Here is a 26,274-nt window from a genome sequence, read left to right as displayed (position 1 = left end):
TGAGAGAATGCCAGCTCGATGTTGGCCGCTGTTCTAGCCACGTTGAGCCTTGCCCAAACGCGACACGTGAGCCCCTGCTCTGGTGGATCATCTGTCTGGTGGGGGAGACAAAGAGTTTCTGAGCAGGACAAATGCTAGGAGGGAAGAAAGACAGTGTAAGTCAGTGAACTCTGCCTGTGGGAGAGGCAAGGAGGCTGATTCCCCTTGGGTGGTCGGCAGGGCGCAGGGCGGGGGGCAGCTCTTCTAGGGATGATGTAATACCAGAGACCTGAAGCATGAGTAGAGTCCGGGCACAGGACATTCAGATAGACAACTGACCCTGGCAGAGGTTAAGAGCAAGTGCGAAGAACCAGGGGTAGGAACGACGTTGGAGTCGTTGAAGAACCCAACGGAGCCAGTGACCTGGAGTAGAGCAAGCAAGGAGGACAGGATGGTAAGAGAGGCAGAGGCCGTATCATGTAGAAGTTCATGAGAGTGTTCTCTGTCTTCTCCCCTTCCATGTTGTTCAAACCAAATCCATGGCTTCTAGAACCATCTATTCCGGCAAGCCTTCTCCACTGCCCCAGTCCAAGCATCCCTCCACTCTGAACCTTGGGATAAGCCTCACATTCTGTAGCACTCGTGTGAGTGGGTGTATGCATAAGGCGTGCCCTCTTGGCAAGATCCAAAGCTCCTGCAGGACAAGGACCAGATAGTAATTCTTGTATCCCTCAAAGTTCTAGGAATGCACTCAAAAACATTCATACATTCATCAATATTCTCATAAACTTTCAACCAAGACCTGTTGCACCAAGAAGTTCATGTAGCACAAGAGTGAACCAGTTGAATTGTAGTAGACCCAGCCTGCCTAGACCCCTTTAAACCAGGGGATCTTGGGCAAGTGACTTAGCCTCATGGAGCCTCTGTTTCCTTATTAGTAAAAGGGGCGCAATAACAATATCTAAGTCAAGGGGTTGCTGGTGAAGATTACGAAGTCTCAGTAAGCCTCGGCTGTTGTTACTGCTATGATGATTATCATCAGTCACTTCATCTGTTCTATATTAACGATACAGACTCCCCAGCTAGAAAGCAAATCTCTTATATGTCTATGCGTGGTGCAACGAGAATCAGAGTTGTTATTTTTAGATCATATCCGCCATCATCAGCGATGATGCCACCAGAGGAGGCTTCTGTCTGTACAGAGGTGAGGCTTGGCTTTGCCTTTGTCACAGATACGGTCCCCTCGAATTGGCAATGCCCTCCTCCACATTGCCTCATCTTGTAAAGATCACTGGTCAGGAAGTCAGGACCCTTGGGCCCGGCTCTGCCCCTGGGGGCCTTTGGGTAATCGCTTGCCCCTTCCAAGCCTCCGTTCCGTCTGAACAAGGAGGAGGTGGTTCCCCATGATTCCTGTGGACCCTTCCAGCCCTGGTGCTCCGCGAGTCTGTGTAGGGAGCAGCCCCAGAACCCACGAGGCAGGCGGGGTTGGGGAGTCTGGTCAGGACAGCCCACCACAAGGAGAGGAGGAGAGAAATGCAAGACCTAGCCGGCGGCGGCGGTGGGGAGAAGGGGGAGGGGGAGAAGGAGGAGACAGAGGAGGAGGAGGAGGGCCCGAGGGGTGGAGGGGAGACAGACCCAGCCCAGAGCTCCGACTGGTTTCCTGTTGGCCGGCTCTAAACCCGCCGCATTCCCGCAGACCTTCACACTGACCGGAGCGCACTCCGCCAGCCACCCGCCTGCCGCCGAGGTACGCACGCCCCCTGCCCGGCCTTTCCCTCTCTGGTCGCTCCATCCCGACCCCCTAGTTCCCTCCTGCAGTGTGTGTACAGAAAGAGGAGCTGTGCTGGGGAGGTCTCTGGGTCAGGGACGGGCGCGCATCTCTTCGGGCTCCGTCCGCGCTCCTCCCGCTAAGGGCAGGAGCCACGGACTCACTGCCTGTTGCTTTTCAGGTGGTGTAACTTGGTCTCCCTTTTAGGTTTGCAGAAAATAATCTCACTGTGTCTTTGGGGGAGTGTTTTCTCTGTGTGTGTGTGTGTGTGTGTGTGTGTCTCTGTGCCTGCCTCTCTGGTTTCAGAGGCTGCCGGCTTCCCCGCTGTGCTCCCTTCGCAAATGTGGCAGCCTGCTTTCCTAGGAATCTGATCTGCTCACAGCTGCACGGGGCTGGCTGGCAGCCACGGTCTGTTCTGCTCCCCATTCCAGGAGAAGACTCTTCCTAGACTTGGTTTTCGGTCAGGGGTTCTGTTTTCCAAAAGGAACTTTGCATGAATGATAAATTCAGCTCTGGAAGGCAAATGGAGGGTCTCTACCTCAAATCAGCACCTCTGGGAAGGCGCCTGTTTCCCTGGAATTCTCCCCCACTGACCCCTCCCCCCGCAACACACGCACTCTGAAATAGCACCGTCAGACTCCTGGGTTAGGCATTGTTCCCATCCTGGGCTGCCGGGGTGTAAGCACGGGAACTCACTGGCCGTAGCCCTTAGTGTACGTGGATCTGAAGACCCCAGACATTTGATATCATCCAACCAAGCCTCTGGGTCCTCTGGGAGGCTGGGTGTGGTGGAGGATGCTCCAGGAAAGGGAGAAGGGGGGAAGGCAGGCCAGAGAGACTCCCAGGGCAACCTTCTCACACCTCCTTGTTTAGAAAACCCAAACTCTACACTGAGATGGTGGTCTAGCCTTTTAGGATGTTAAGTCCTCTTTGGACACACTCTTTCCTGTCTTTACCTTCCTTGGCTCCATTGGCCAGTTGGTGAGTGGACTTCTGGGGTCTGAGGGACACCAAGGGAAAAGGGGGCACTGAGATGAGGCATGTCTTCAAGGAAGCCCAGTCTGCCCAAGAGAGAACAGAGAGGAACACATTTTCCTCCAGAAAGGACAGCATTCTACAGAGAACACAGGGAGAATGTTCTTACCAGCGATTCTCTAGGGTTAAATTTCTGTCTTCTCCACCTGCTGATGGGAGAGTGAGAAGCAAATAAGAAGTAGGTTGGCAGACTTAAGCACACATTCTATGTGCTGTCTTAGGTAAGTAAGTCCTTTGGACTTAGTTTCCTTATCTGTAAACTAGGAAGGTTGGACTTGATGGTCTTTGGGGAGCCTGACGTCATCTGAAACTTTCAAGGGAAAGTCTTTTAAACCAGAATCCACAGACTGGCCTATGAATGGGCTTTAAGACATCTGCAAGCCACGTAAAATTTTATGTATAGTAGTAGTGGTAGTAGTGGGGTGTGTGTGTGTGTGAGAGAGAGAGAGAGAGAGAGAGAGAGAGAGAGAAGGAGAACAAGAGGTATTCACAGCCTTTAGTCTTAAGATATACTCAAATGGATGTACTACTTCCCAAAGAGCCAGAGGGCATGATGATGTGGAAGATGGAGTGTGGGACTGGAAGCAGATGTATATTTGCAGGAGGATAAACAATTTTGAAAGGGAGTGGTTGGGGGAAGAGAGGGTTAACTCACAGTGCTCAGCTGCCACATCGACAAAGCTCAAAGCAAAGGGAGGGGGGAGGGGGGAGGGGGAAGGGGTGCCTGGAGAAGGAATCAACTTTTGAAACTTTCTCCAAGTCCCACCCACAGAAAGGCTCTTCTTTGCCATGACTCATTCTGAGAGGAATGTGAGTTGCCACGGTAACCTTTTTTCAGGGTCTCTGCCTGCTGGCTGGGAGGGGACATTGAAACACTCAGAACATCAGGCTCAGTCTGAATGTCCCCCACCCCACTCACTCCCCAAATATCAGGACAGCAAACTCTAGGTCCTGCCCTGCTGATCTCCCAGGATCGCGGGGCAGCTGTGGGGCTGTGATGAGCCTCCCTTAGCCGGTGTTTGAAGACCAGAGTTTTAGTTGCACGGCTGTTCGGGAGGTGCCCTTTGACCTTGAACTAATAGATTCTCCATTCTGAGCCCCAGTTTATTCCTTGGTTAAAGAGCAATAACAATGGTCACTTCGAGGCGGTATGGTGTGGAAGAAATGGGATGATACACAGGAAGCACTTGGTACACTGTGGCCCCCCAACCCCCCCAAGTGGTGGGTTTTTAGAACCGATAAACATAGTATCCAAAGACTTGGTGAAATCATTTCCATCTTTTTTGTCTGGCAGCTCTGTCATCTTGGGGTTTGTATATAACTTCTCTTTATTAAAAGTGCTAATAGGCACATTTAAACAAAATAAGTGTTTAAATCCATTTTGATTTGGGCACCTTCGTATTTCCCAAGAGTGTTGTATCCTCCAGTGTGAAAAGAGCATTGGCCAAGGCGATGGTAGAGGCGAGTCATAACTCGCACTGAGTGACAGTGGGTAAGACCCTTCCCCTCTCTGGGCCTCCTTTTCCTAATCTGTTAAATGGGGAATCTAGATGGTCTCCAGGGGCCCTTCCAGGTCTGAAGTCCTGCGAACCTAAATCCCAGAGATTGCTTTCATGAGAAGAAATAGCTGGCCTACGTTTTTAACCCCCACCCCCACCCCCTGCCCCTAGTTGGAAAGGAAATGAGAGGAGGGGCAAAGGGATCTTGGGTTGTGTAACAGTCCTGCTAAAATCTTTATCCCTCTGTAGAGACTTGTCAACCAATAGCATGGCTGGGGTTTGCTATTTACAAGAGCAGCTTTCCTTGCTGAAAATAAGCTATAAATAGGAAAGGATGGTGGAGAAAAGGCAAAGGATGGTGGAGAAAAGGCAAGAACTCAGGATGTGAGGTAAACGGGAGACTATCTGGCTTTCGAGGTTATTTAGATAGGTAGCCAAATGTGCAGAGATCAACAGGGACAGACACAAACCCACAAGGATGTAGACTGTAAACATCGATTTTACCAACAGGCACCCACTGGCACAGCTAAAAATAAATGCCTCCATACGTGCGCCAGTCCAGAGGGTCACGCCCTCACACGCCTCCCCCTGAGCCGTTCGTTGACTCACAGACAAGTTCCAGGTATACAACTCGATGCACATACAAACCCTGGCGCTGACTTACCCGGGCCCCAACAGACAGATGCTGAGCCAGGTGGACACTCGAAGACCCCTACACGGCTTCACGTAGAGGTCCTCAAGGCCAGAGGTCCCCGTGATAGACACACTGCCAGGCAGTGCAGACGGGACTGCCGTTTGTAGCCGCACGCGAATGTGCACATCCAGACATGACTACAGGTTACGAAGAGGAGGCATCCACGACCAAATCACTGGTTGTACTTTACAGGCAGAGAAACGGAGGATCAGAGAGGGAGGATAATCACCGAAGGTCACACAGCCAACTGATGTCTGTGCGTAACTTCCAGATGTTCAGACCTGTCCAAATGTTCACTTTTTTTTTGTTGGTTTTCATCTGGTCACTTTGGTTTCACGCCCGTACACCTCCTTCTGAAGGCACCAAGCCCTACGGATGATCAGTGACAGCAGTACTTTCTCTCTCTTGGCTGGCCAGTGTGGCCTTTGCCATGAGGGCAGCACGAAGGGCTAATAGTGGCTGCTTCCCCCTGCTCCTCACTTCACCCGTCTTTAAAGGAGGAAAGAGAGGGCTGGAGCTGAGCCTTCAGCCGAACCTGGGGATTAATGAAGCTACTGCCTTTTCTCTGCAGCACAGAGCCTGGATCCTGACCCCAACCCTGAACTCAGGGATGGCTGGGCTGGGCAGAGCCAGAGCCAGCAAGCAGTGACTTGGCAGAATTATTTAGAAAAGCAGCCTCCTCTTATCCAGGAGGAAGAGATGTCTGAGACAGGAAATTAGCTCTACCCTCACTCTCAAGACATAGAGCTTGGTGTCTATAGAGAAAAAAATATGGATGGAGCCAAATGTGCAGAGATCAACAGGGACAGACACAAACCCACAAGGATGTAGACTGTACAACTCTGTCCAGAACTGGGTTCTTTCAGAAACTTGATATTAACCTATCTCATCTGGGGATCCCTCTGGGTCATCTTATGTTAGTCATGGCATTAGGATCCCAGACTGATCAGATGGAAAAAGAAACAGGGCAAAACAAGGTGAACATCTGGATGTTTCTGAACATCTGGAAGTTTAGTGTCGCTACCAGCCTGCTGTGTGACCCTCGAGTGAGTTATTTTCCCTCTCTGAGCCTCAATTCCTCAAAATCAGAAGCATGGCAAAGAGGTTTCACGTGGCTTGATGATACCAGTCATTGGTAGCGGCTGCCAGAAGAACTGTGTTCAGGATTCAGATGCCTCCCTGCACTTTAGGGGGAAGGGTCATGTGATCGATTAGTAATGTCTGCCACATGCACTGCAGGAGCAGGTGGAGACATTTTCACCATGTATTTGCTATCTTTGGTATGTGACAACCTGCATTCTGATGTTCTTTCTCGGCCCCTCCTTTTGTGGTCACCCCCACGCAGCAGTGGCCCATAGAGGGAGCCAAGGAGGAAAGCCTGAAGCTCCACCCTGGGCCTCTCCTAACCACCATGAAAGAGCGAAACGTGGCATGTTAGATGACTTTGTGGAACCTTAGTTAGGCTGATTCTAGTCCCGAACTGCAGGGCTGCTTTGGAATTGCCCCAGAACCTCTTCACTCCTAGGCTTGAGCACCCATAACACCCTCAAAGTTTCCCTTAGCTTCTTCCCTTCTGGCAAGAAATATTAAAATTGGAAGCAGAGTCAAGGGACAGGTTGGGAGGGATGATACTCTGAAAGGCTTCTGCCTGAGCTGACTTAGAAAGCCAGGGCTGAAAGAAACCTCAGGGACCACCTTGCCCCGGGATTTTCAAAGTGTGTTCATAGGAGACCCCAGAGATGCTCCAAGGCATCTCAGCAGTGTCTGAGTGTGGAGGACTTTCAGCCCTCATCTCAACTCCCCTTGTACCTGCTTTTGTTTTTTGTTTTTAATTTCAAGCTGATTCATTGAACAGATTATAATGAACTCATGTTTCAACAAATGCGAAAGGCTTTTAGCTACTTCAAATATTGGACTCCGCAGAAGACCTCATTGACAGAGAGGGCTTACATAATTTTGACCACCACTGATCTGAAACAACCTCCTCATTGTGCAGATGAGCAGGGCCAGGTGTGGTCCGGGGAGGAGAGGAGCCTTCCCTAAGTTTGCACAGTGAGCTGGGAGCAGCGTTGCCAAGACTGCATCCCAGGACTGCCGACGTCCGTGTCACGAGACCACCTCCGAGGGGCTGTGCTTGTTCCCCGGCGAGTCCAAGGGTGGCCGAACCAGCTGTGGTGGCGCCTCTCTGGCCTGGCTCGGACCTCCTTCCAAGTCCCAGCTCCCTGGCGGGCCTGGCTCACAGAGGGGGTTCCTTTATTAGCCTCCAGACTTGTTTTTCTCTTTTTGAGCTTGTTTACCAGGAACGTGTGTTTTAGGAACCCTTGTTTCCAAGCCAAACAGTGGGAGAGAGATGCTTGGTGTGCGTCAGCAGCCTAACTAAGAGGCCAGCCCGGGCCCCAGCCTTCGTCACTGTGTTCTCTGGAGGCTGGGCTGGTGTCCCCTTGACCAAGAGGAGCAATGTCTCCTTTGTTCCACCCCAACACCCTTTCTCCCTGGGCCACAGACAAAGAGCCAGGATTCTTGCCCTGGATTCTTGAGGGGGATGGAGATTCTGGGATCAGCGGATTTTAAGATGCTCTTCCAAACAACACTGCTTACTTCTTGTATTCTCTCATATAAATCACCCAAGAGCCTTTCAAGGTAGGTGTATTATTTCCATTTTACAGATGGAGAAATTAATTGAGCCCCAGAGTGGGAGAGTCACTTTCTGAAGGTCACACATTTGCTAAGTGGCAGAGCGAGGATTTGAACCTGGACGTTCCGTCTCCGGAGCCCATGTGCTTGCCTTTCTGCTACATTGCATAACCACTCTTCCTGACCACTGGTTACCTTTATAACCACTCTGATGTGGTAGCCACTAGCCATATGTGGCTACTTAAATTTAAATCAATTAAAATGAAATCTAATTAAAAATTCAGTTAATTTACACTAGCAATATTTCAAGTGTTCGGCAACCACATGTGGCCAGTAGCTATCATACTGGACGATGCAGATATAGAATAAATTCATCATCTCCAAAGGGTTCTATGAGACTGCACTGCTCCATAAACCTCTTTCTACCCAAATCAGATTTGATGATTACAACTCAGATCCTGTGCTTCCCGTTCTTAAGAGCCCATGATTCCAAGACTCAAAATCTATAAAATTCCATGAGTCTGAGATTTCCCCCAGTTGTGACATTCAGGGACTTTTCAGTGTCCAGGGAGAGCCCGAAGGAGGCCCTTTATATTTTGAGGGAGATGAACTGGGGGGCTGGCTGTACTTTTCCATCCCCAGAGTCTTTCTAAAGAGAAAGAAGTGACCTCGGCTTCGGGTCCTGCTGGCAGCCAAGGACGGGTTTTCAGCCGTCTCCAGAGCAAATAAAGGCAAAGGGAAGGGACTTGATGTACGGAACAGGGGGAGGAGGTGGCGGTGGGGTGGGGGTAAGCAGTGTCTGCCTTTGATGACCACCAAGCCAAGGGAAACACCCCGTGTTCCTGCCCTGGCCCAGGCTGCTTTCCCTGCACCTCGGGCCGGTTCACAGCCCAACTGGGCTCTATTCAGGTGAGCACCTGGGAGGGATCAGCTGCCAAGAGAAACCGTGTGAGATGAAGAGCTGGCCCGTGGTGGAACTGGGCTGCCCGGGGCCTCATTCAGCCCTGCCGCTCACTCCCTGGGGCTCTCGGAAGGTGTCCTCCCCTCTCTGGGCCTCAGTCTTCTCACCTGCACTATGGGACCGCAAGACACGCCTTGAGCCTCCAGTGGGATGCCTGATTGTCAAAACACTTTGGAAAGGATAGACACAGGCATCATCACAAACTAAAGAGATACAAAGGAAGGAGTTTTCATTTAATACTAGTCATTTCTACAAAGCTGTTGAGATTTTCACTGGGCATACCAGATTTAGGTTTGATTGGCAAAGGATGTGTTCTGAATGCTGGGGTTTGGCTCTGTGTTGTGACCTCCCTGGGGTTACTGTTGCCCCCCACGAGCTGTGCAGGATGGGTGCCAGACCTGTTTCAGAGAGCCTCAGGGAGGCGTCCAAGCACGTGTAGGAAGAATGGGTGTGCAGCTGTTACCCTTTCCTCTCATCCCATCACCTGGAGAGAAAGGCTTCTGGGACTGGTGATGGAGCACTGGGCACCGGGCAGAACCCCAGATTTGGAAAATAACTCTTTCTCTGAGATTTCGGGTCATTTTCTTAACACTGTCACCGCTTTCCTGCCTTTCTCCTCCACTCCCACGCCGGATGGAACACAGTCCCTGTTAGGCCCAACCCAACTCCACGCACGAGAAGGGAGTTTGTCAAGGCAGTTTGACTTGCAGGAGGCCTGAATGTTGCACAGTTTCCTGCTCTCAACTGCAGGCTCATCGGGAAAGTGGGACTAAGGGCCCTCCCGTGCCTTATCTGCCAGTGTGTCAGAGCTTCCCAGGGGACAGCATGTATGTGGGGCCTTTAGACACCATGAGCACTACAAGATTTAGAATTATTTTTCAGTTCTGGCTGCAAAACCAGCGGCAGGAAGGGTGAGCGTGCCCCTGGGAAAGACGTGCAGGAAGGGGGCGGGGAGGCACACAAAAAAGCTGACCAGAGCTGGTCAGAAGGGGGAGCACGGTCAGAGAGGGGAGCGTGGTTGCTCCGCTCAGATGAAGGACACGGACTCTGGAGATGTTGGTTTTCCTGGCTCTTTAACCAGAAGCTTATTACATTTCCAGCCCTAGCATGGACTAGTCAAGTCCATGACATGACTTCTGTCATTGGAGCTCATACAACACCTTTTTGTGTTTCTAGCTACCAGTCTCACTCTGCCGCTTTGACTTCAAACAGTCTCAGACAAGTCCTCCATTGATGCTTTCTCTTCTGTTCCATTCATAAAATCATAGGCCGGGGTTGTCTTGCTTGTATCTTCCAAATGGGAAAGCAAGCAGGGAGATTTTTCCACCTCTAGGCCTGGGAGGGAACAAGCATACAACTGTGTGGGGCAGGAACATTCTACAGCTGCCTGCAAAGGGAAGACTGGAAGACTGGACTCCTTTGGGAGCTGGAGCCAGGGGGACACAATGCCAGGCCCCCAGGCTGATTCCTCTAAATTTCTGTTAGTTTTATTTCAAACATATGCCATGAAATAGGAGGTGAGGTTTTGTGTCTGTTTTAATACAACAAAGGGCCAGTATGAAGTCTGCTCTTCCTCTGCCTATTTCTTTCTTTCTTTTTTTTTTTTTTAAAGATTTTATTTATTTATTTGAGAGAGAGAATGAGAGAGGTTAGGGTCAGAGGGAGAAGCAGACTCCCTGCCGAGCAGGGAGCCCGGTGCGGGACTCGATCCAGGGACTCCAGGATCATGACCTGAGCCGAAGGCAGTCGCTTAACCACCTGAGCCACCCAGGCGCCCCCCTCTGCCTATTTCTGTGGTTCACCTACTACAGTGAAGAAGGGTTGTACCACAGGATGACACACGCCGAGACCAGCGTGTGCCTGCAACATCCTAAGGGCATTTCACGAACCCAGCCTACAACCTTAAGGCTTACCTAGTCTAACCCTCAATAATGGAAGTGGGGACAAGGTCTAGAGAGGACAAGTGATTTAGCCAATATACCCAGATAGTTTTGAGGCAGATCAAGGACCCCTGGCATTTAATTCCAAGCCAAATGTTGGGTTTTTTTGTTTTTTTGTTTTTTTTTCCATGATGCCAGGGTACCTCCAAGGTCCTTGGTTGGTTGAAAAGTCTTGGAAAGAACTAGGGATGATGAGTCCAATATAGAAGTTTGTGGGGGCAAAAGAGGGAAGACATGGCCACTGGTCACCTTGACTAAAAGCTGCTCGGGGGCCAAGGGAGCACTCTTGTTTTGTGTAGCCACAGGAGGAGGAACAGAGTAGACCAGAAGTTTGAGGGAGGCAAATTTAGATCCATACAAGGGAGAGCTTTCTAAAGCCATTTGGAAATAGAAGTCCATCTAGTGAGAACATGAAATAAAATGTCCCCACTACAGTTCCTCGAGAAGGCATTTTAGCAATGAACCATCAGAGAAGATTCTGCTCCCAAATCCCTTTCAGTCATGAGATTTTTGGAGTGAAGAGCTCAGCATCTGGAGAGTGAGGTCTCAGCAGTGACCAGGGCAGGAGAATGTTCTAGATCTCAGCTAACATCCTTTAGCTGTGAAGGGGAAAGAGGAGAAAACATGAACACATGCAAGTATTTGGATAGTTTCCCTCCAGAGAAGTGCTGTCCCTTCTGGGCAGAGCAGAGAAAAATGTGGCTACCCTCAAGTTTCCACTGGTCACACTCCGAGACTATTGTTCTTTGTTTTAGAAGGTAGATCTCGTTGTCTCAAATTGACAGGAGGTTTCTGTCTATTAACTCCCCCCCTCCTTCTTTCAGACGGGGTAGGAAGGAGGAGGAAAAGGAAGAGGAGGAGGGTTAAGGGGATAAGAAAAAAAAAAAAAGAACCCTAGAACATCAGGGATTTAAGGGTCCTTGAAGATGATCTGCCTCAGCATCGCCCAGGCTTGACTAGTTAGCCAACCACCTTAGGTGAACCACTATTTAAAAACTTCAATAAGTGTACTGACAAAAGAGACTTTATATCTTTACCATATATGGAAAAATCTTTGTCTTTTGTCATAAATGGAAGGAAACTATAAAAATAAACACAAAGAAGACAAAACAACTTCGCTGAATTCCAGCTGGATATAGTTTCCTGTGGAGGCTCTGAGCCAGAGGCCTGCTCTCTGTTACAAGGAGATAGATGAGTGCTAAAAAGGTATTAAAGACAGCACCAAACTGAGGCTTTTTCTTCATATAGTTGGGATTGGAAGAGAATTGAGTAGAAGCAAATTTCTCTCTCATCTTTCACTATAACTTAACATGCACCATCTAAAATTACCTCGCATATCACAGGAATTCAGTGTCAGAAGAAGCTCTCCATCAAGAAGCCCCCCGCTCACTCAACTGTCAATCTTTGTCCCCTCACAGGGTTCCCAGCACCATGAGGGCCTGGATCTTCTTTCTCCTTTGCCTGGCCGGGAAGGCCTTGGCAGCCCCTGTAAGTACCCAAAGAGCATATCTGCTTGGTCTTCCTCCCACCATCAGCTCAGTGGCATCAAATCTGCTGGCCTTGGATGCTTGGAGGGGTCAGGGACGTCCCTATCTCATTATTTTACTTATTTTAAAAAAAGATTGTTTCTTACACTAATAAGCACAGGAGAAAAATTAAGATGAGGACCACTGGATGGAGAGTCTGGGGAAGAGAGATTTCCATGTAAGAAGAAAGTGAACAGAGAGGGCTGGTTAGTTTCCAAATCAGTGAGGACTATTTGGTTGCAAGCAATAGGCTCCAATCTGGCCAAATTAGTGGGAGAAAGGAGACAGGGGCAAATTATAAAATCAAAGGTGTTGGGGAGGACTGGAAAAGGGCAGGTTCAGGATCTGGGAGGTAAGAACAAACAGACCGTCTTGGAGATGCAGCCATCTGAATAGATCTGCTCCAGCAGTTTCACATCTTGAGAAAATGTGCCGAGAAGATTTAAAAACAATTCAAGGAGAACCGATCTGGTTGAGCTTGGGTCCTGGCCCTGCTTCTTGGCCAGGGGAGTGTGGAGCACACTGACGGACAGACAGTCCCTCCAAGACTTGCATGCAGGGGGCCAGTGGTGGTCATCCAAAGCTAAACCAGAAGCCATTACCGGAAGAGGGAGGAAGCAGCATGCTGCCGACCGACCGTTTCTCCCAACCCCTGATTCCCTCGTCCTCTCTCCACTAGGAGGTGTGAGCGATGGTAGACTCTGGCAGGTAGATTCTGCCAAAAGATTGGGCAGGGTTAGCATTACTTTTAGAAGCAGCCCCAGCCAGCCAGGCACCTCAAACTTGTATGTTATCTTGCTTCTTCTTACTCCCAAGTTGACATGGCAAGAAGGAATCACAAAATCACAATAATAGTATCATACTTGTCGGAAAGATAACGACATCTGTTAACATGCATGATGTTCCTGCCCCATTAGTCTCTGTTTTCCCACTCTAAACTGAAAGGAGTTCGTCTGCATCAGTGGTTTTCAGATTCATAGGAGTTCAAAGCAATGGAAATGCTTTTCTAAGCTAAATCTTCGATAGACGCCCCAGATATAAAATACAGAAATGGGGGTGCTCCAGAGTTCCATAGGACCCCTGTGTTTGGCTTATCTTTCGCCCTCATCACCCCACCCATGGCAGTCCCTGAGGCACAGCCTTGGGGATCTCTAGGGAGCCGCTCTCCTAGCTCCCCTGGCTGGAGGCACTTCAAGCTGGCCTTGGCCTTGACCTCTCTGAACTCCATTTTCTCTTTCCAGCAGCAACAGGAAGCCCTGCCTGATGAGACAGAGGTGGTAGAGGAAACCGTGGCTGAGGTGGCAGAGGTAGGTGGGTGGGGAGCCCAGACCTCCACATTCATTCCCTGGAGAAACCCAATGGGTGCTGTGGGGTCTCGACTCTGGAACGGGGCATTTGCCCCTTCCCGTGGGCACACGCAGCATTTTGGCATTTTGGCAGACAAGTCCTCCATTGATGCTTTCTCTTCTGTTCCACTCATAAAATCATAGACGTGAATCCTGTATGTCCCCCAATCCTGACACATTCCTGAATGCTTCCCAAACCTTCCATGGCACCCTAGAGTTGGGAACTATGATTTTGAAATTTTTTATTTTTAAGCTGCAGGACAATTTTTCTTAGGTGATCACCTACAGTCTCCCCATATGTTAAACATAAAGGGGAAGCAGCTGTGGTATGGCTGATGGGGTGGCAGGCTTGGTACCCCTCCTGTCCCAACACCCCTGGTGGCCTCTGATGCATCTCGGTAGGCCTGTATAAGTCCATCTAAATTCTGGACCCTGGGGGGCATTTGTGTGCCCTGCGCCCTGGGCCTGACACACCTTTCCAGCTTGTCTCTCCTCTTGTGGGACCTGAAGCTCCAGGCAAGTCCCCTCCAGCGTTTACCCCCGAGGGTAGGAGCCATTTGACTCACCCTTCTCCCTCCACCCCAGGGACCTGTGGGAGCCAACCCCGTGCAGGTGGAAGTAGGAGAATTTGATGAAGGTGCTGAGGAAACTGAAGAGGAGGTGGTGGCTGAAAGTAGGTCCCTTTCTCATGTCTTGTCATATCCAGTCTTTGCCCTCTGCCGTTTGAGCCTGGGGCATGGGGACAGCCTACGTGAGGTTCCTTCCTAAGGAAATTCAGGGTGGGCTCCTCCCTGCAGGGTGGGCTGTGGAGGAGAAACAGTGTTGACTTGGAAGTTGGAAATCTTCTCTGGAATCTGGGCATGATCTACGTATAGCCAGGCTATCTATGCTCTGAGTGTCAGGAAGGGATGTTCCCAAGGTGGAAATGGCCTTCTCCCCTCACAGCTATTTGCCCTGATGCCAAAGTTGGGTTTCATGTTCCCACAGAGGTCACAGGTCCCATGTGGTCACTGCGCTCCTAGACGACCTCTGTCTCAGCCCATGCCCCAAGTGGGTGCAGACCTGAAGGGACTCCAGGAGTTTCCACACACATTAGCTTATTTGATCTGCATACAGCTGCGAGGAAATAAGGCCTGGGAACCTGATAGAGCTCATATAATGCTATGCTTGGAGTAGGTGCCAGAAAGAGAGAAATGTCCTAGGGCCTCCGCCTCCAGCCCACTGTGCTGGCATCTCCATCCCACACAGTGGAGAGGCATCATACCCAAGGGGTTCACAGCATGGCCTTGGGAGGCAAAGACACCTAGGTTTGCCTCTAAACTCGTTGACTCCCGCTGAGAGCGCCCTCCGACAGCCTACTTAGCTCCTCTGAGCCCAGCTTCCTCGTCTCTAACACAGGACTGATGCGGACGGTAGACCCTCACCCCACGGCTGGAGGCTTATGAGATGAGGCACAAGAGCACTTGGCCCAGTGCCTGGCAGGGCAGGCGTCCAATAAAGAATGACTCAAATACCCCACATCATGCATCAGGAGGAAACGGCCGGATTGAGCTGTCATCCCGAGGGCATAGAGTTTTTGTTGGAGCGGAGGGGCATCTACTGAGTCCGTTCCTTCCCTCCTCCAGGCCCACCCTCATCCGGTGTTTACCAGACACAGCTGGGCTCTATTGTTCAGCGTGGGCCTCAGGGCACTTCTCCCTCTTCCTTTACAGCCACTCAAGTCTGTTTTGCTTGGCCTCACAGCTCCCTGGCTCCCTGACAACAGCCGATTTTCCAAGTCATTCTAGAAAGTTTATTTAATTTAATTTAATTTATTTATTTTTGAAACTTCATTTTATGATCCAAAAATGCCTCACTATCACTGAGGAACAGAGAGCTGAAAACACAGTGATTGCTTCAATCCTCAAGGGAGTTATATGGTATCCAGTGCTTCTGGGTCCCAGATTAAGCCTGCAGCTCCCCAAAATGTGCCTGACCCTGACCTCACACTGAATCTCTAATCCCCAGACTGAGCCAATTTCTCCCTTAAGTGCCAACTGCTGGGCTCAGCAGAAGAGACAGGAGGACTCAGGGCTGCCCAGAGCGAGGAGTTCTGCCCAAGGATCCATCTGGGTGGGTTGGGGTGGACCCGGCGGTGCTAACTACATACCTTGTACTCTACCAGACCCCTGCCAGAACCACCACTGCAAACATGGCAAAGTGTGTGAACTGGATGAGAACAACACTCCCATGTGCGTGTGCCAGGACCCTACCAGCTGCCCTGCCCCCATTGGCGAGTTTGAGAAGGTAAAGGCAGGGGGCTAGGGGCTTGGGCCCTTGCAAACATGGGGGGTGGCTGCCCAGAACACTGGTGGCTCGTGGCTCTAGGGGCAGCTCCAGTCTCAAAAGTCCCCTTGCTAGATAGTCACGGCAGGAAAGTGGAGGTAAGGCTCTGCCCGTCACTGGGTCCCTCCAGCAACCAGCAAGAATTTATTCGGCACCAGCAGGTTCCCAGCTCCACACCAGATCCAGAAAGGAATACATCAAGAACATCAGACACTGAGATAGGGGCTTTCTCGGCTTGGGAGCAGCCTAGCAAAGCATCAGGTCCAAAAACATGGGTTCTGGGCTCAGACTGAAGTTGATTTCGAACCCCATCTCCGTCCTTGTTATCTGTGAGATCTTTGCCGAGTGCAGAACCTTTCCAAGTCTCAGCTTTCTCATCTCTAAAGTGGGGATAGAAATAGTCTTTATTTCTTAGGACTGTTGTGGGGATTTGTTAGGTAGTACTTAGTACTTAGTACCCAATATATGCTATTTATTTATTTATTTTTAAGATTTTATTTTCTTGAGAGAGAGAGAGAGCATGAGCGGGGGGGCAACAGAGAGAGAAGCAGACTCCTCACTGAGTGGGGAGCCCAATGCGGGGCTCGATCCCAGGACCCTGGGATCATGACCTGAGTTGAAGGCAGACACTTAACCAACTGAGCCACCCAGGCGCCCCCCAATATATGCTATTTAGAAAATCTTTCAAACCCATCCATTCTTCATCCAACCATCCATCCATCCATCTGTGCAGTTATTTATTGAGTGCCCGCTCATGACCACCAATGTGCTAGTCATGACCTAGCTCAGGACAGAAAATCTGGGATTAGCATTGTTCCCACAACCTCCTATCTGGGTTCTCCAACTTTAGTCTCTCCCCAGTACAACTTCTCCTCTGGGTTCCAAATTTTAGCATCATTGTCAACTCTTCCCTCCTCCTTATCCCTTTACCCCCATCCCACTGGTCACCAGTGCCCATCACCTCTCCCTCTGCAGTGATATATAAGCAATTCTAAGTAAGTACAGGACGTGTGACAAGGCTCCTGCCTCCTAACACAGATACTCACTGCCACTGTCCTTGTTCAGCCCTCGGCACCTCTGCTTGGCCACCCCCACGTACAGAGATTCATTAGGAGGACTCACATGACTCAATGTAGGGTTGTACTCACAGCGAAGACTTATTACGGTGACATGTTAAAGATACACAGCTAAATAATAATGGAACAAGACATAGGGAGAGTCTGGAAGAATCCAGGTACAGGCTTGCTAACTTTCTCCACCTGCATGAGGGGTCTCACAAAATGCAGTCTTTCCCCAGCTACGAAGATGCAGCCACGTGTGAGCAATGTTTCTGCTCAAGTAAGCCCATTAGCGACTTAGCACTCAAAGTTTTCATTGAGTGCTGCCTAGCACGTACTCAAATTCCAGACTCCCAGAAGGAAAGCAGACATTCAGCATAAACCGTGTTGTTTGTACAAGCGGTCTAGGCACAGTGAGGCGTCCTTATCATCTGTGGAAAGTTTTATAGCGGCGCAGGGACTTGTTTACCGGCCAAGTTCCCGGATGCCAGCCAAGGGCCAGCATCGCAAGCAGGCCTTTCTAAGCATAACAATCCCAGGCTTGCTGTGTTAACTTTCCCCTGTACGCTCTGCTTTTTTGCCATCCCCATCTTTAATTCATCCTTTCCAGAGATGCCAGGTTTGTTTTCCCCTATCTCAGCCAGATTCAGTCGTACCTCTGCTCAGAGACCAACAGAGGCTCTCAGCAGGGGCTGAACATTGGTCTGGGAGCCCCAAGAGTGGGTTCTTCTTGCAGCCCCACCACTAACTCCCTGTGTGATCTTGGGCTAATCACATTCCTTGTTGGCCCTTTGTGTCCCCATCTCTGAAATGGGCAAAGACGGTGGTGCCAGCGACGGGCTTTGGGAATGAAGGCGAGGTGCTCTATGCTTTGCCAACAGGTATGCAGCAATGACAACAAGACCTTCGACTCTTCCTGCCACTTCTTTGCCACCAAGTGCACCCTGGAGGGCACCAAGAAGGGCCACAAACTCCACCTGGACTACATTGGGCCTTGCAAATGTGAGTCTGTCCTTGGGCACTGCCAGCCTCCCAGCTCACAGAGAGAGCACTGAGCGGCTCTGCCGTCCCATGCTGTGTGACATCGGGCAAGGCTCTTCCCCTCTCTGAGCCTCTTAGAGCGCTGCCGTTTACAAAATGAGAGGACTGTCTATGAGGAGCTTCCTCTCAACTCTGCATTCAGGACACTTCCCAGGAAGGACTGAGCAGTTGTGGAAGCACAAGATCAGGGAGGATTTTTGGAGCCTCTCATTGCATCCAAGACAACTCATTCTTTTTCTTTAATGATGAGGATGTTCTTGTGTAGGGCTAACCCAAATCTTTACTGCTTCAACATTGTAAAGCAAAAATGATGTTCTATCTGGATCTATAAAGTGGTTTTTGTTTTTAATTAATTTACTGATTAATTAATTTAATTAATTTATCTAAGTAATCTCTACACCCAACATGGGGCCTGAAATCAAGACCCTGAGATTAAGAGTCACGTGCTCTTCTGACTGAGCCAGCCAGGCAGCCCTGGGCCTATAAAGTTTATTTTTAAAATATTTGAATTTGAATGCTTTAAGATAGGGGGCATGCCTGCCAGTCCCCGTTAGGCCCTGTTACTCAGTGTTGCCGCATCCTTGGCCTTATCACTCCATCACATCCCTATCTGTCTACTTAAGACATATGATTAACCACCCTCTTCTAGAAACCTGGGAGTCAGGTGTTCGCGGGAAGGGAAGCCAGGATGCTGTCTAGCTTTTTGTTAGTGATGCCAGGGGCAGATGCCACTGGCCCAGGTGCCTCCTTCAGCATTGGCCGTCTCCTTACCATCTGAAACACCCAAGGCCACATCCAGTCCTCCAAGATAACACCCATGTTGTGTGTCTGGTACACTCTGGCACCAGATGGCGCTGGGGAGAGCCACTCACCTGCCTCGGGTGTGCAGAGTGCAGAACGGTGGAGGAGAAAAGCAGGTTCTCCTGTGGTCAGCCCCACTCTCCCAGTTACGGGGCCCAGGGTGTGAAATGCGAAGGCACAGGAAGGAGGCTGGGGGAGGAAGGTTGACAGGAATCTTTAGGCAGTGAGACTGAGGAATGTGCCAAGGGGACTTTTACCAAGTGGCTCTTGCTGTCCTCTGGGGCATATTGCTCCCTTGCTCCAACTCCTAGTGTGTCCCCCGCAGATGCTCCCTTCCACTCCCCCGCTGGTGGTGGAGAAGGTAGTGGTCCTCAGAGGGGACTTTCCCTGGACTTAGGATGAGGGAAGGACAGGCCTCTAAGCCCTGGGACAACCACATACCCTGGATGGCGGATGAGTTCTGATAATGTGGCCTTGAGTAAGCCCCTTCTCCCCATGCTGACCTTTAATTAAGTCCAACAAGAGAGTGGACTTGGTCTGACATTCTGGGATTCTAAGTTCCAAAGATTAGGATGGAATCATTATCACGAAGAACGTTCTGGTGGATAAGCAGTCCTGACCTCCCCACCCCAGCTAAGCTGGGCCTATGGATAGATGTTATTCCTCAGCCTCACAGCTTCGAACCCCTCCCAATGGTTGGCATCCCCGGCGTGGGACCTGGGCCTCTGCTTTCAGGCCCCATCATGCAGAGAGATGCAGGGGTCACCTCAGCAAGTCAGATCAGGTCAAGGGAAGAGCAGACATGTCTTTGTGTCTCCATTTGCAGAGCATTCTTCTCTCCACAGACTCTCCTGTGCTCACTGTGGTGTGAAGAAACTGGCCCAGAAAGGCCGAGCCACTCTTCTGTGCCAAAGCCTCTGACTGAAACAGCTGTAGGAGGAGGCCCTGGGGTGGGAAGTGTGGTCTAGCCAGTATGTTGGCCCTCACGCATGGAGAGTCCTGGTCTGTGCTGACAACTCTTGTGTTTTGGACCCCAGACATCCCCCCCTGCCTGGACTCCGAGCTGACTGAATTCCCCCTGCGCATGCGGGACTGGCTCAAGAACGTCCTGGTCACTCTGTACGAAAGGGACGAGGACAACAACCTTCTGACCGAGAAGCAGAAGCTGCGAGTAAGTGCGCTCTTTCCGGCCTGTCCCAGGGTCCCTGCCTGGCACTGAGCGAGATGGCTCCTGGCCCCGGGCTGGCTGAGGTCCACAGTCCCATTCCTAGAACTAGACCCCCAAGGGTAAGCCTACACCCCTGCTCTGATGAGTGCCCTTATCCTGGGTGCTAGACACAGACTTCTCACTGCCTTTGGAGGCCAAGAGTATGCATTCACCCCTTAAAGACTCTGAGAAGTCCTGTAATGAAGATACCTGCTCACTTTGTTTAGCCCAGTGTCAAACAAAAGGGACAGAAACTGCCCTATTCCTTTTTCCTTCTGAGTCTGTGGATCTTAGACTTTACTGATCTATCAAGCACTTGGAGTACTGATAAAGTGCAGGTTCCTGAGCCCTGCCTAGGGCCCTATAGAATCAGTGTCTCCATGAAACCAGGCCCAGGAAGCTGCATTTTAACCAACTCCCCAGATGAGTTTGATGGGGCCGCTCTGTGCAGATAGAACGCTTTGAGATCACCCCAGGCCTCCACTCTTGTGGATGAGAGCCTGGTATCCATGTCTGCCACTTCCTTCCCTCACTTTGAACCTTGGCCGTGGCTGGTCTCTTCTGGCTCTGGCCTGCTGTCCGCGGTGGAGGGGCCCTGACTGGCCTGGACCGTCTCCCCTGGACCCTTCGTCACATGGCATCTGCTCCCACAGGTGAAGAAGATCCATGAGAACGAGAAGCGCCTGGAGGCCGGAGACCACCCCGTGGAGCTGCTGGCCCGGGACTTCGAGAAGAATTACAACATGTACATCTTCCCCGTGCACTGGCAGTTTGGCCAGCTGGACCAGCACCCCATTGATGGGTAAGGCCTCCGGCCGGCAGGATCCCAGGGGGCTGCTCTGGCTTGGCGCTGGAGTAGACGGCGTCACAGGTCAGGGCCGGTAGGCGCGCTGGGTCTGGCCGAAGACCTCTCAGCAGCCTCTGCTGCCCCCAGCCCCGGAGCCCACAGTCTGTGTGGGGGCCGAGGCGGGAAGGACCGGGCAGAGGAGAAAAGATGCACACCCGAGGGGAAGAAAGCCACAGTACATTTGCACGCCAGAAGAAGCGGACGTCGGCGGAAACTGAAAATCCCCCTGACCCCTGGGCTTGCTGGCCTTGGGTATCCACGAGTTGAGGGAGAGCGAGCTAGGAAGGAGCGCAGACTCCATGGCGCGGTGCAGCGGGGAGGGGGCAGCCTGCATGCTCTCAGTCCTTCATTCAGCAAGCCCGGAGACCCCGCCCCAACCGGGCGAACGGGCCCGGGGAGTTCTTAAAAAATCCACACAGCCAATTCCATCCTCATTGCAAGCCCTTGGTTTCATTGTTCTTGCCTCTTGTCCAAATGAGTCCTGAAGGTGCCGTGCAACCCCACGGCCGAGCAGGCAGGCGGCTGTCAGCGAACGAACACTTACTGAGCATCTATTACCTGCTCAGCGCTATTCCAAGGCAGGGGATTTAACAGTAGTCAGGGCTGGCACGGTCCCTGCCCCCGGGACGCTCACAACGTGGCTGATGATCTGCTGCTCACAATAGAAGGAAAAAGCGAAAAGGCCCCAGAAGGCGCAGGGGTGGCTTGCTGCATGGGAGGCCCCGCGGGGGTTGTCACGACCCTCACCGCAGCTTTCTGGTCTCCTCTAGCTGTGTGCTCTTGGAGGAGCATAGAAAGGTGGGCCACCCTGTTTATGTGCCTGGGGGAGCACACTCTGTACAGGGATGCTCCTCTCTGGAGGCTCACCCCTCGTTCTCGGTCCAGGCTGTGTGCCTGGAGCCCGTCCACCCTGTCGGCAACCCCCCGGGGCTGGGGTCTCCTGAGCTCTGGGAAACTCCCTGCAGCTTCTCTCCCAGGCTCGTTCCATGGCTGGGATCCAACTGAGTCACTCGCTGTGGAGGGGGAAGGAAAAAGTCAGGGGGACATCTGGAGCTCAGGCTGAGCAACTGGATTCCACCAGGATGAAAGGACCAGGAGAGAGGCTTCGCACTGTGCATCTGGGAAAGTGCTCCAGCCTAGGCCAGGAGATCCATCCGCCCCCTCTTCTTATCCCAGAGCTGCATGGTGACCTTGCCTGAGTCCCTGCCCCCTGGGGACCTCAGTTTTCCCATCGATATACTATGTAAAGGGAGGGAGTGTTCCTTCTGGTTCAAACATGGTGTGATTACTTCCATGAGTTGGGTGGGGCGAGGGGGTCTGGGGATTAGAGAGAAAGTTGGAATTGCAGTGCAGCCCCTTGGGGAAGAGTGTTTTCAGGAAAACTATTTGAGGGCTCTGGGAAATAAGGAAAAAATTCATACATGTGCTCTGGAGTCAAGGCTGGCTGGAGGAGCAGGAATGGAGGACAGTGGGAGAGAAATGAGAAGGCCTCTCTCGCACAGTATGATATACAAAAATTAAAGCTCTATGAAGGTTTCGGTTCTTTTGACCCTCCTGCCAATCCCAGTCCTTTCCCACTTCTCCCCAGAAGGCAGCACTGTCATAATTTTGATGTATCTCTTTTTTTTTTTTTTAAGAGAGAGAGTGGGGTAGGGCAGAGGGAGAGAGAGAATCTTAAGCAGGTTCCATGCCCAGCACGGAGCCCGATGTGGGGCTCGATCTCACAACCCTGAGATCCTGACCTGAGCTGAAATCAAGAGTCAGACGCTTAACCGACTGAGCCACCCAGGTACCCTTAGACTCTTTTCTGTGCATTTGTAGCTACATAAATGTGTGTTCACCAGAAACACACATTGTGTTTTATGGCAGATTTTGAGCTACCAATGGCAGTATATTTTCTATTTTCTATTTAAGTTTCTATGCCCCAATTCGCAGCCAATTAGGAAGCAGTTAAATGCATCAAGAGACCTTTGTTATGAATCCATGGGATCTCAGAACGGGAAGAGCTCTTAAGACATTATGGTCAACTCTCCCTGCTTTGATGGAGGGGAAACTGAGGCTCAGAGTGAGCAGTGCCTGCTCTAAGTCCCACAGCAGGTCAGTGGTACAGCAAGGGGGTAGACCGGGATCCTGGCTTCCTGTTCTGCTTTCACGTCCCTCCCTTCTGCCCCGTGGGGCAGGCTCGCTCTCTCCTGTCTCTCGTGGAGTGTCCTTAGGCCCTCCCTCTCTCGCCTGCAGGTACCTGTCCCACACGGAGCTGGCCCCGCTGCGTGCGCCACTCATCCCCATGGAGCACTGCACCACCCGCTTCTTTGAGACCTGTGACCTGGACCACGACAAGTACATCGCCCTGGACGAGTGGGCCGGTTGCTTTGGCATCAAGGAGCGTGAGTGTCTGAGCAAAGGGGCCACCATCCTCTCCCCAACTCCCCTCTGTTTTCTCTGTCATCTCTGTGTCCATCCTCTCTGCCCAGTTCTGCTCTCTGTGCCTAGTTAACTCCTTTTTGTGCTCTCCCTGTCTGGGCCGGCCTTGCTGTCTCCGGCAGTCTTGTTCATCCGCTTTCTCTTTCCCTTCCTCAAGCATAGCGCTCAGTCTGTGCCTAGTGCTATTTTGGGAGCTGGCAGGCACCTAGAGAGGGGACAGGAAGTGTAACTTGGCAGCGTGTGTAAGTGACAGGAACAGGCCAGGGGCAGGGAGACCAAGGTCCTCAGTCCCCAACTTCCTGGGTGACCTTGGGCTGGTCCCCTGACCCTTGGCCCGGGGATGGGTGGGACCCACTGACTCCTGGGGAAGCGCATCTTCCTCCATACAGGGCTCATTTCTAATCCTGTTTTCTTGTCTTGCTTTGCAGAGGATATTGACAAGGATCTGGTGATCTAAATCCACGCCTCCTTCCGCAGTACCGGATCCTCCCTCTTTGATCTTCCCCTTCCTGTTTCCCCCAATGTTTAAAATGTTTGGATGGTTTGTTGTTCTGCCTGGGGACAAGGTGCTAATATAGATTTAAATGAATACATTAACGGTGCTAAAAATGGAAATTGTAACCCAAGTCATGACATTCTTAGTTGTAACACGGCTGCCGACGCCTCTTGCTCACCCACTAATGGTCCCATTTTTCTCTTGCCATTTGCTGTGCTGCCCCGTGTCCTAGTGGTGTATGGGTGGGAACTTTGATCTGCTCAAGTCTGCCTTCAACACATCCCGCATCTTCAGATTTTCTCTCCATTTCTCAGTTTGAAATTAATACTCACCAAGTTAGTCTTTGTGTTCATTTTATTTCAAGGTATTGGTTGCCAGGGGGTCATCCCCACATGGCCGGAAGGAGGGCAAAGGGAAGTAATAGGCACGTGATGCTGGCAAAGATGTTTCTGGGACAAGGGGACTAGTGGGAGAAAGCCCTGCAGAACCCACCAGCCAGAACCGCAGATAACAAGGCTGTCACCCAGAGAAAGGACCTGAGTCTGTGTTAGGAAAACGTATTAACTCTCACATAAGCCCAGTTCCTTACCGTTCCCCACCCCCTCATCTTTCAGTGCCCTTTCTTTTCATGTTAGGCTGTTTGTCCAAACTTTTGGGAGCCGGGGTGGACCATCAGCACTCTGGAATCCACCAGGCCCCTGGAGGGTGGATCACCATACCCTGCAGGGCTTCTCCCCTCCTAGCTGTCTTTGGGGAATGCAGGACTGGGAGGCTGTTTCCACCGGGAAGGCCAAGGTCAAGAGCGAGGTGTAGAAAATTGTAAAGTAGAAAAAGTGGAGTTGGTGAATTGGTTTTGTTTTGTTTTGTTTTTTCACATTTGGATAGCTGTCACAAGAGGTCTTTCCCTCGGTTTCTAGCACGTTCCTCCTTTTCTCCCCCTCCCCACCTTTTTTCCTTCTATTAATCAAGAGAAACTTCAAAGTCAATGGGATGGTCAGATCTCACAGGCTGAGAACTTGTTCACCTCCAAGCATTTCATGAAAAAGCTGCTCCTTATTAATCGTGCAAACTCTCACCCCAACGTGGGGAGTTTGACAAATCTTTCAAAATAAAAAGTAACGACTTAGAAACTGCCTTCCTGAGTGATTTTGCATGTGTCTCAGTCTTAGACACCTCATTACCCTGACATGCAGACACAAGGATGGACGTGTCTACACACAACTGTACAGCTGCAAACCCTGGCAAACACACTGCTTTGGTGCACACACCGTGTCTTTATACACGGGGGATGTATTTGTACACAGGGAATGTACGGTTCCTATAAGCACAAGTTCTGCTTACTTTTAAGTTTTTATTTATTTATTGAGAGAGAGAGCAGGGGGATGGGCAGAGGGAGAGGGAGGGAGAGAATCTCAAGCAGACTCCCCACTGAGCATGGAGCCCGACACAGGGCTTGATCTCATGACCCTGAGATCACGACCTGAGCCGAAACCAAAAGTTGGATGCTTAACCTACTGCGCCGCCAAGGCGCCCCAAGCTTACTTTTAATTTTATGAACTGTGTGCTGAACTTTTTTCATTACTGTACTTCATTATGAGCAGCACCAGGCTAAGCAAATATCTCCTTCCACCATCCATCCATTCTCTTTTCCACCCCCTCATACCGATTTACTTATTTATTATTTTTTTTATTTTTTTTAGATTTTATTTATTTATTTATTTGAGAGAGTGAGAATGAGAGAGAGAGAGAGAGCACATGAGGGGGGGAGGGTCAGAGGGAGAAGCAGACTCCCCACTGAGCAGGGAGCCTGATGCGGGACTCGATCCAGGGACTCCAGGATCATGACCTGAGCCTAAGGCAGTCGCTTAACCAACTGAGCCACCCAGCGATTTATTTATTTTAAATTTTTACTTAAATTCTACTTAGTTAACATTCAGTGCACTACTGATTTCAGGAGTAGAATTCAGTGATTCATTACTTATATACAGCTCCCAGTGCCCCTCACAACCAGTGCCCTCCTTTTTTTTTTTTTAAGAATTTTATTTTATTTTTTTTTAAGACTTATTTATTTGCCAGAGAGAGAGAGAGCACAAGCAGAGGGAGTGGCAGGCAGAGGGAAAAGCAGGCTCCCCACTGAGCAGGGAGCCCGATGCGGGGCTCGATCCCAGGACCCTGGGACCATGACCTGAGCCGAAGGCAGACGCTTAACAACTGAGCCACCCAGGCGCCCCAACCAGTGCCCTGCTTACTACCCATCACCCATCTAGCCCATCCCCCACCCACCTCCCTCCATCAACCCTCAGTTTGTTCTCTATCTTTAAGAGTCTCTTATGGTTCATTCATTCATTCGTTCATTCAACAAATGTTTATGAAATACCTACTATGCACCAGGTCCCATGCCAGGTGATAGAGACTCCATTGTGGCAAAGCAGACAAAGCATTTGTTCTAGAACTTCTAGTCTAGCGGGGAATAGATTAAACAATTTCACAACTAAGAGTGCCTGGTTGGCTTGGTCAGTAGAGCACGCAACTCTTGATCTCAGGGTTGTGTGTTCGAGCCTCATGTTGGGTGTGGAGATTACTTAAAAATAAAATTTAAAAACCTCAAAAAAACCGCAATTGCACAACTAAATATAAATGACAAGAAGTGAGAAGTGCGGTAAAGGAAGAGTAAGAGAAACCATGAGTATGTA

At 50.7% G+C, this 26,274-nt stretch overlaps 2 protein-coding genes across 4 annotated transcripts in view; one reads left to right on the top strand and one right to left on the bottom strand.

Annotated features, from left to right (window-relative positions):
- The window catches only part of SLC36A1 (solute carrier family 36 member 1), a 275,737-nt gene that overhangs the window by 55,009 nt on the left and 194,454 nt on the right, over positions 1-26,274 (bottom strand). Inside the window, exon 11 of one of the 2 annotated variants that reach the window (XM_078066764.1) lies at positions 10,996-11,109. The exons of the other annotated variant lie outside the window; for it this stretch is intronic. Within the exon in view, the coding sequence (XP_077922890.1) occupies positions 11,096-11,109 (14 nt within the window). The 3' untranslated portion in view covers positions 10,996-11,095. Of the gene's footprint in view, positions 1-10,995; positions 11,110-26,274 lie in introns of those variants that run through there. 2 annotated transcript variants of the gene reach the window in all.
- On the top strand, positions 1,566-24,711 carry SPARC (secreted protein acidic and cysteine rich). 2 transcript variants are annotated; one of them, XM_036087684.2, is made up of 10 exons: positions 1,566-1,726; positions 11,929-11,998; positions 13,281-13,343; positions 13,968-14,055; positions 15,547-15,668; positions 17,647-17,767; positions 19,645-19,778; positions 20,468-20,616; positions 22,900-23,048; positions 23,514-24,711. In XM_036087684.2, exons 2-10 carry the CDS (start codon positions 11,942-11,944, stop codon positions 23,540-23,542), a joined length of 912 nt encoding a protein of 303 aa, XP_035943577.1. In that variant the 5' UTR covers positions 1,566-1,726; positions 11,929-11,941; the 3' UTR covers positions 23,543-24,711. The 2 variants fall into 2 exon arrangements, with proteins under 2 accessions (XP_035943577.1, XP_035943576.1); XM_036087683.2 differs by having other exon boundaries at positions 13,278-13,343.

Source organism: Halichoerus grypus, chromosome 2, assembly GCF_964656455.1.
Source record: "Halichoerus grypus chromosome 2, mHalGry1.hap1.1, whole genome shotgun sequence".
Taxonomy (NCBI): domain Eukaryota; kingdom Metazoa; phylum Chordata; class Mammalia; order Carnivora; family Phocidae; genus Halichoerus; species Halichoerus grypus.
Note: the sequence above shows the minus strand (reverse complement) of the source record. Positions and strands in the feature narration are given on the sequence as shown.

Coding starts and splice junctions, on each gene's coding strand:
- SPARC (XM_036087683.2), top strand. CDS start 11,942: ATGAGGGCCTGGATCTTCTTTCTCCTTTGCCTGGCCGGGAAGGCCTTG. Junction 13,344..13,967: donor CCGTGGCTGAGGTGGCAGAG/GTAGGTGGGTGG, acceptor CCTCCACCCCAG/GGACCTGTGGGAGCCAACCC. Junction 14,056..15,546: donor AGAGGAGGTGGTGGCTGAAA/GTAGGTCCCTTT, acceptor GTACTCTACCAG/ACCCCTGCCAGAACCACCAC.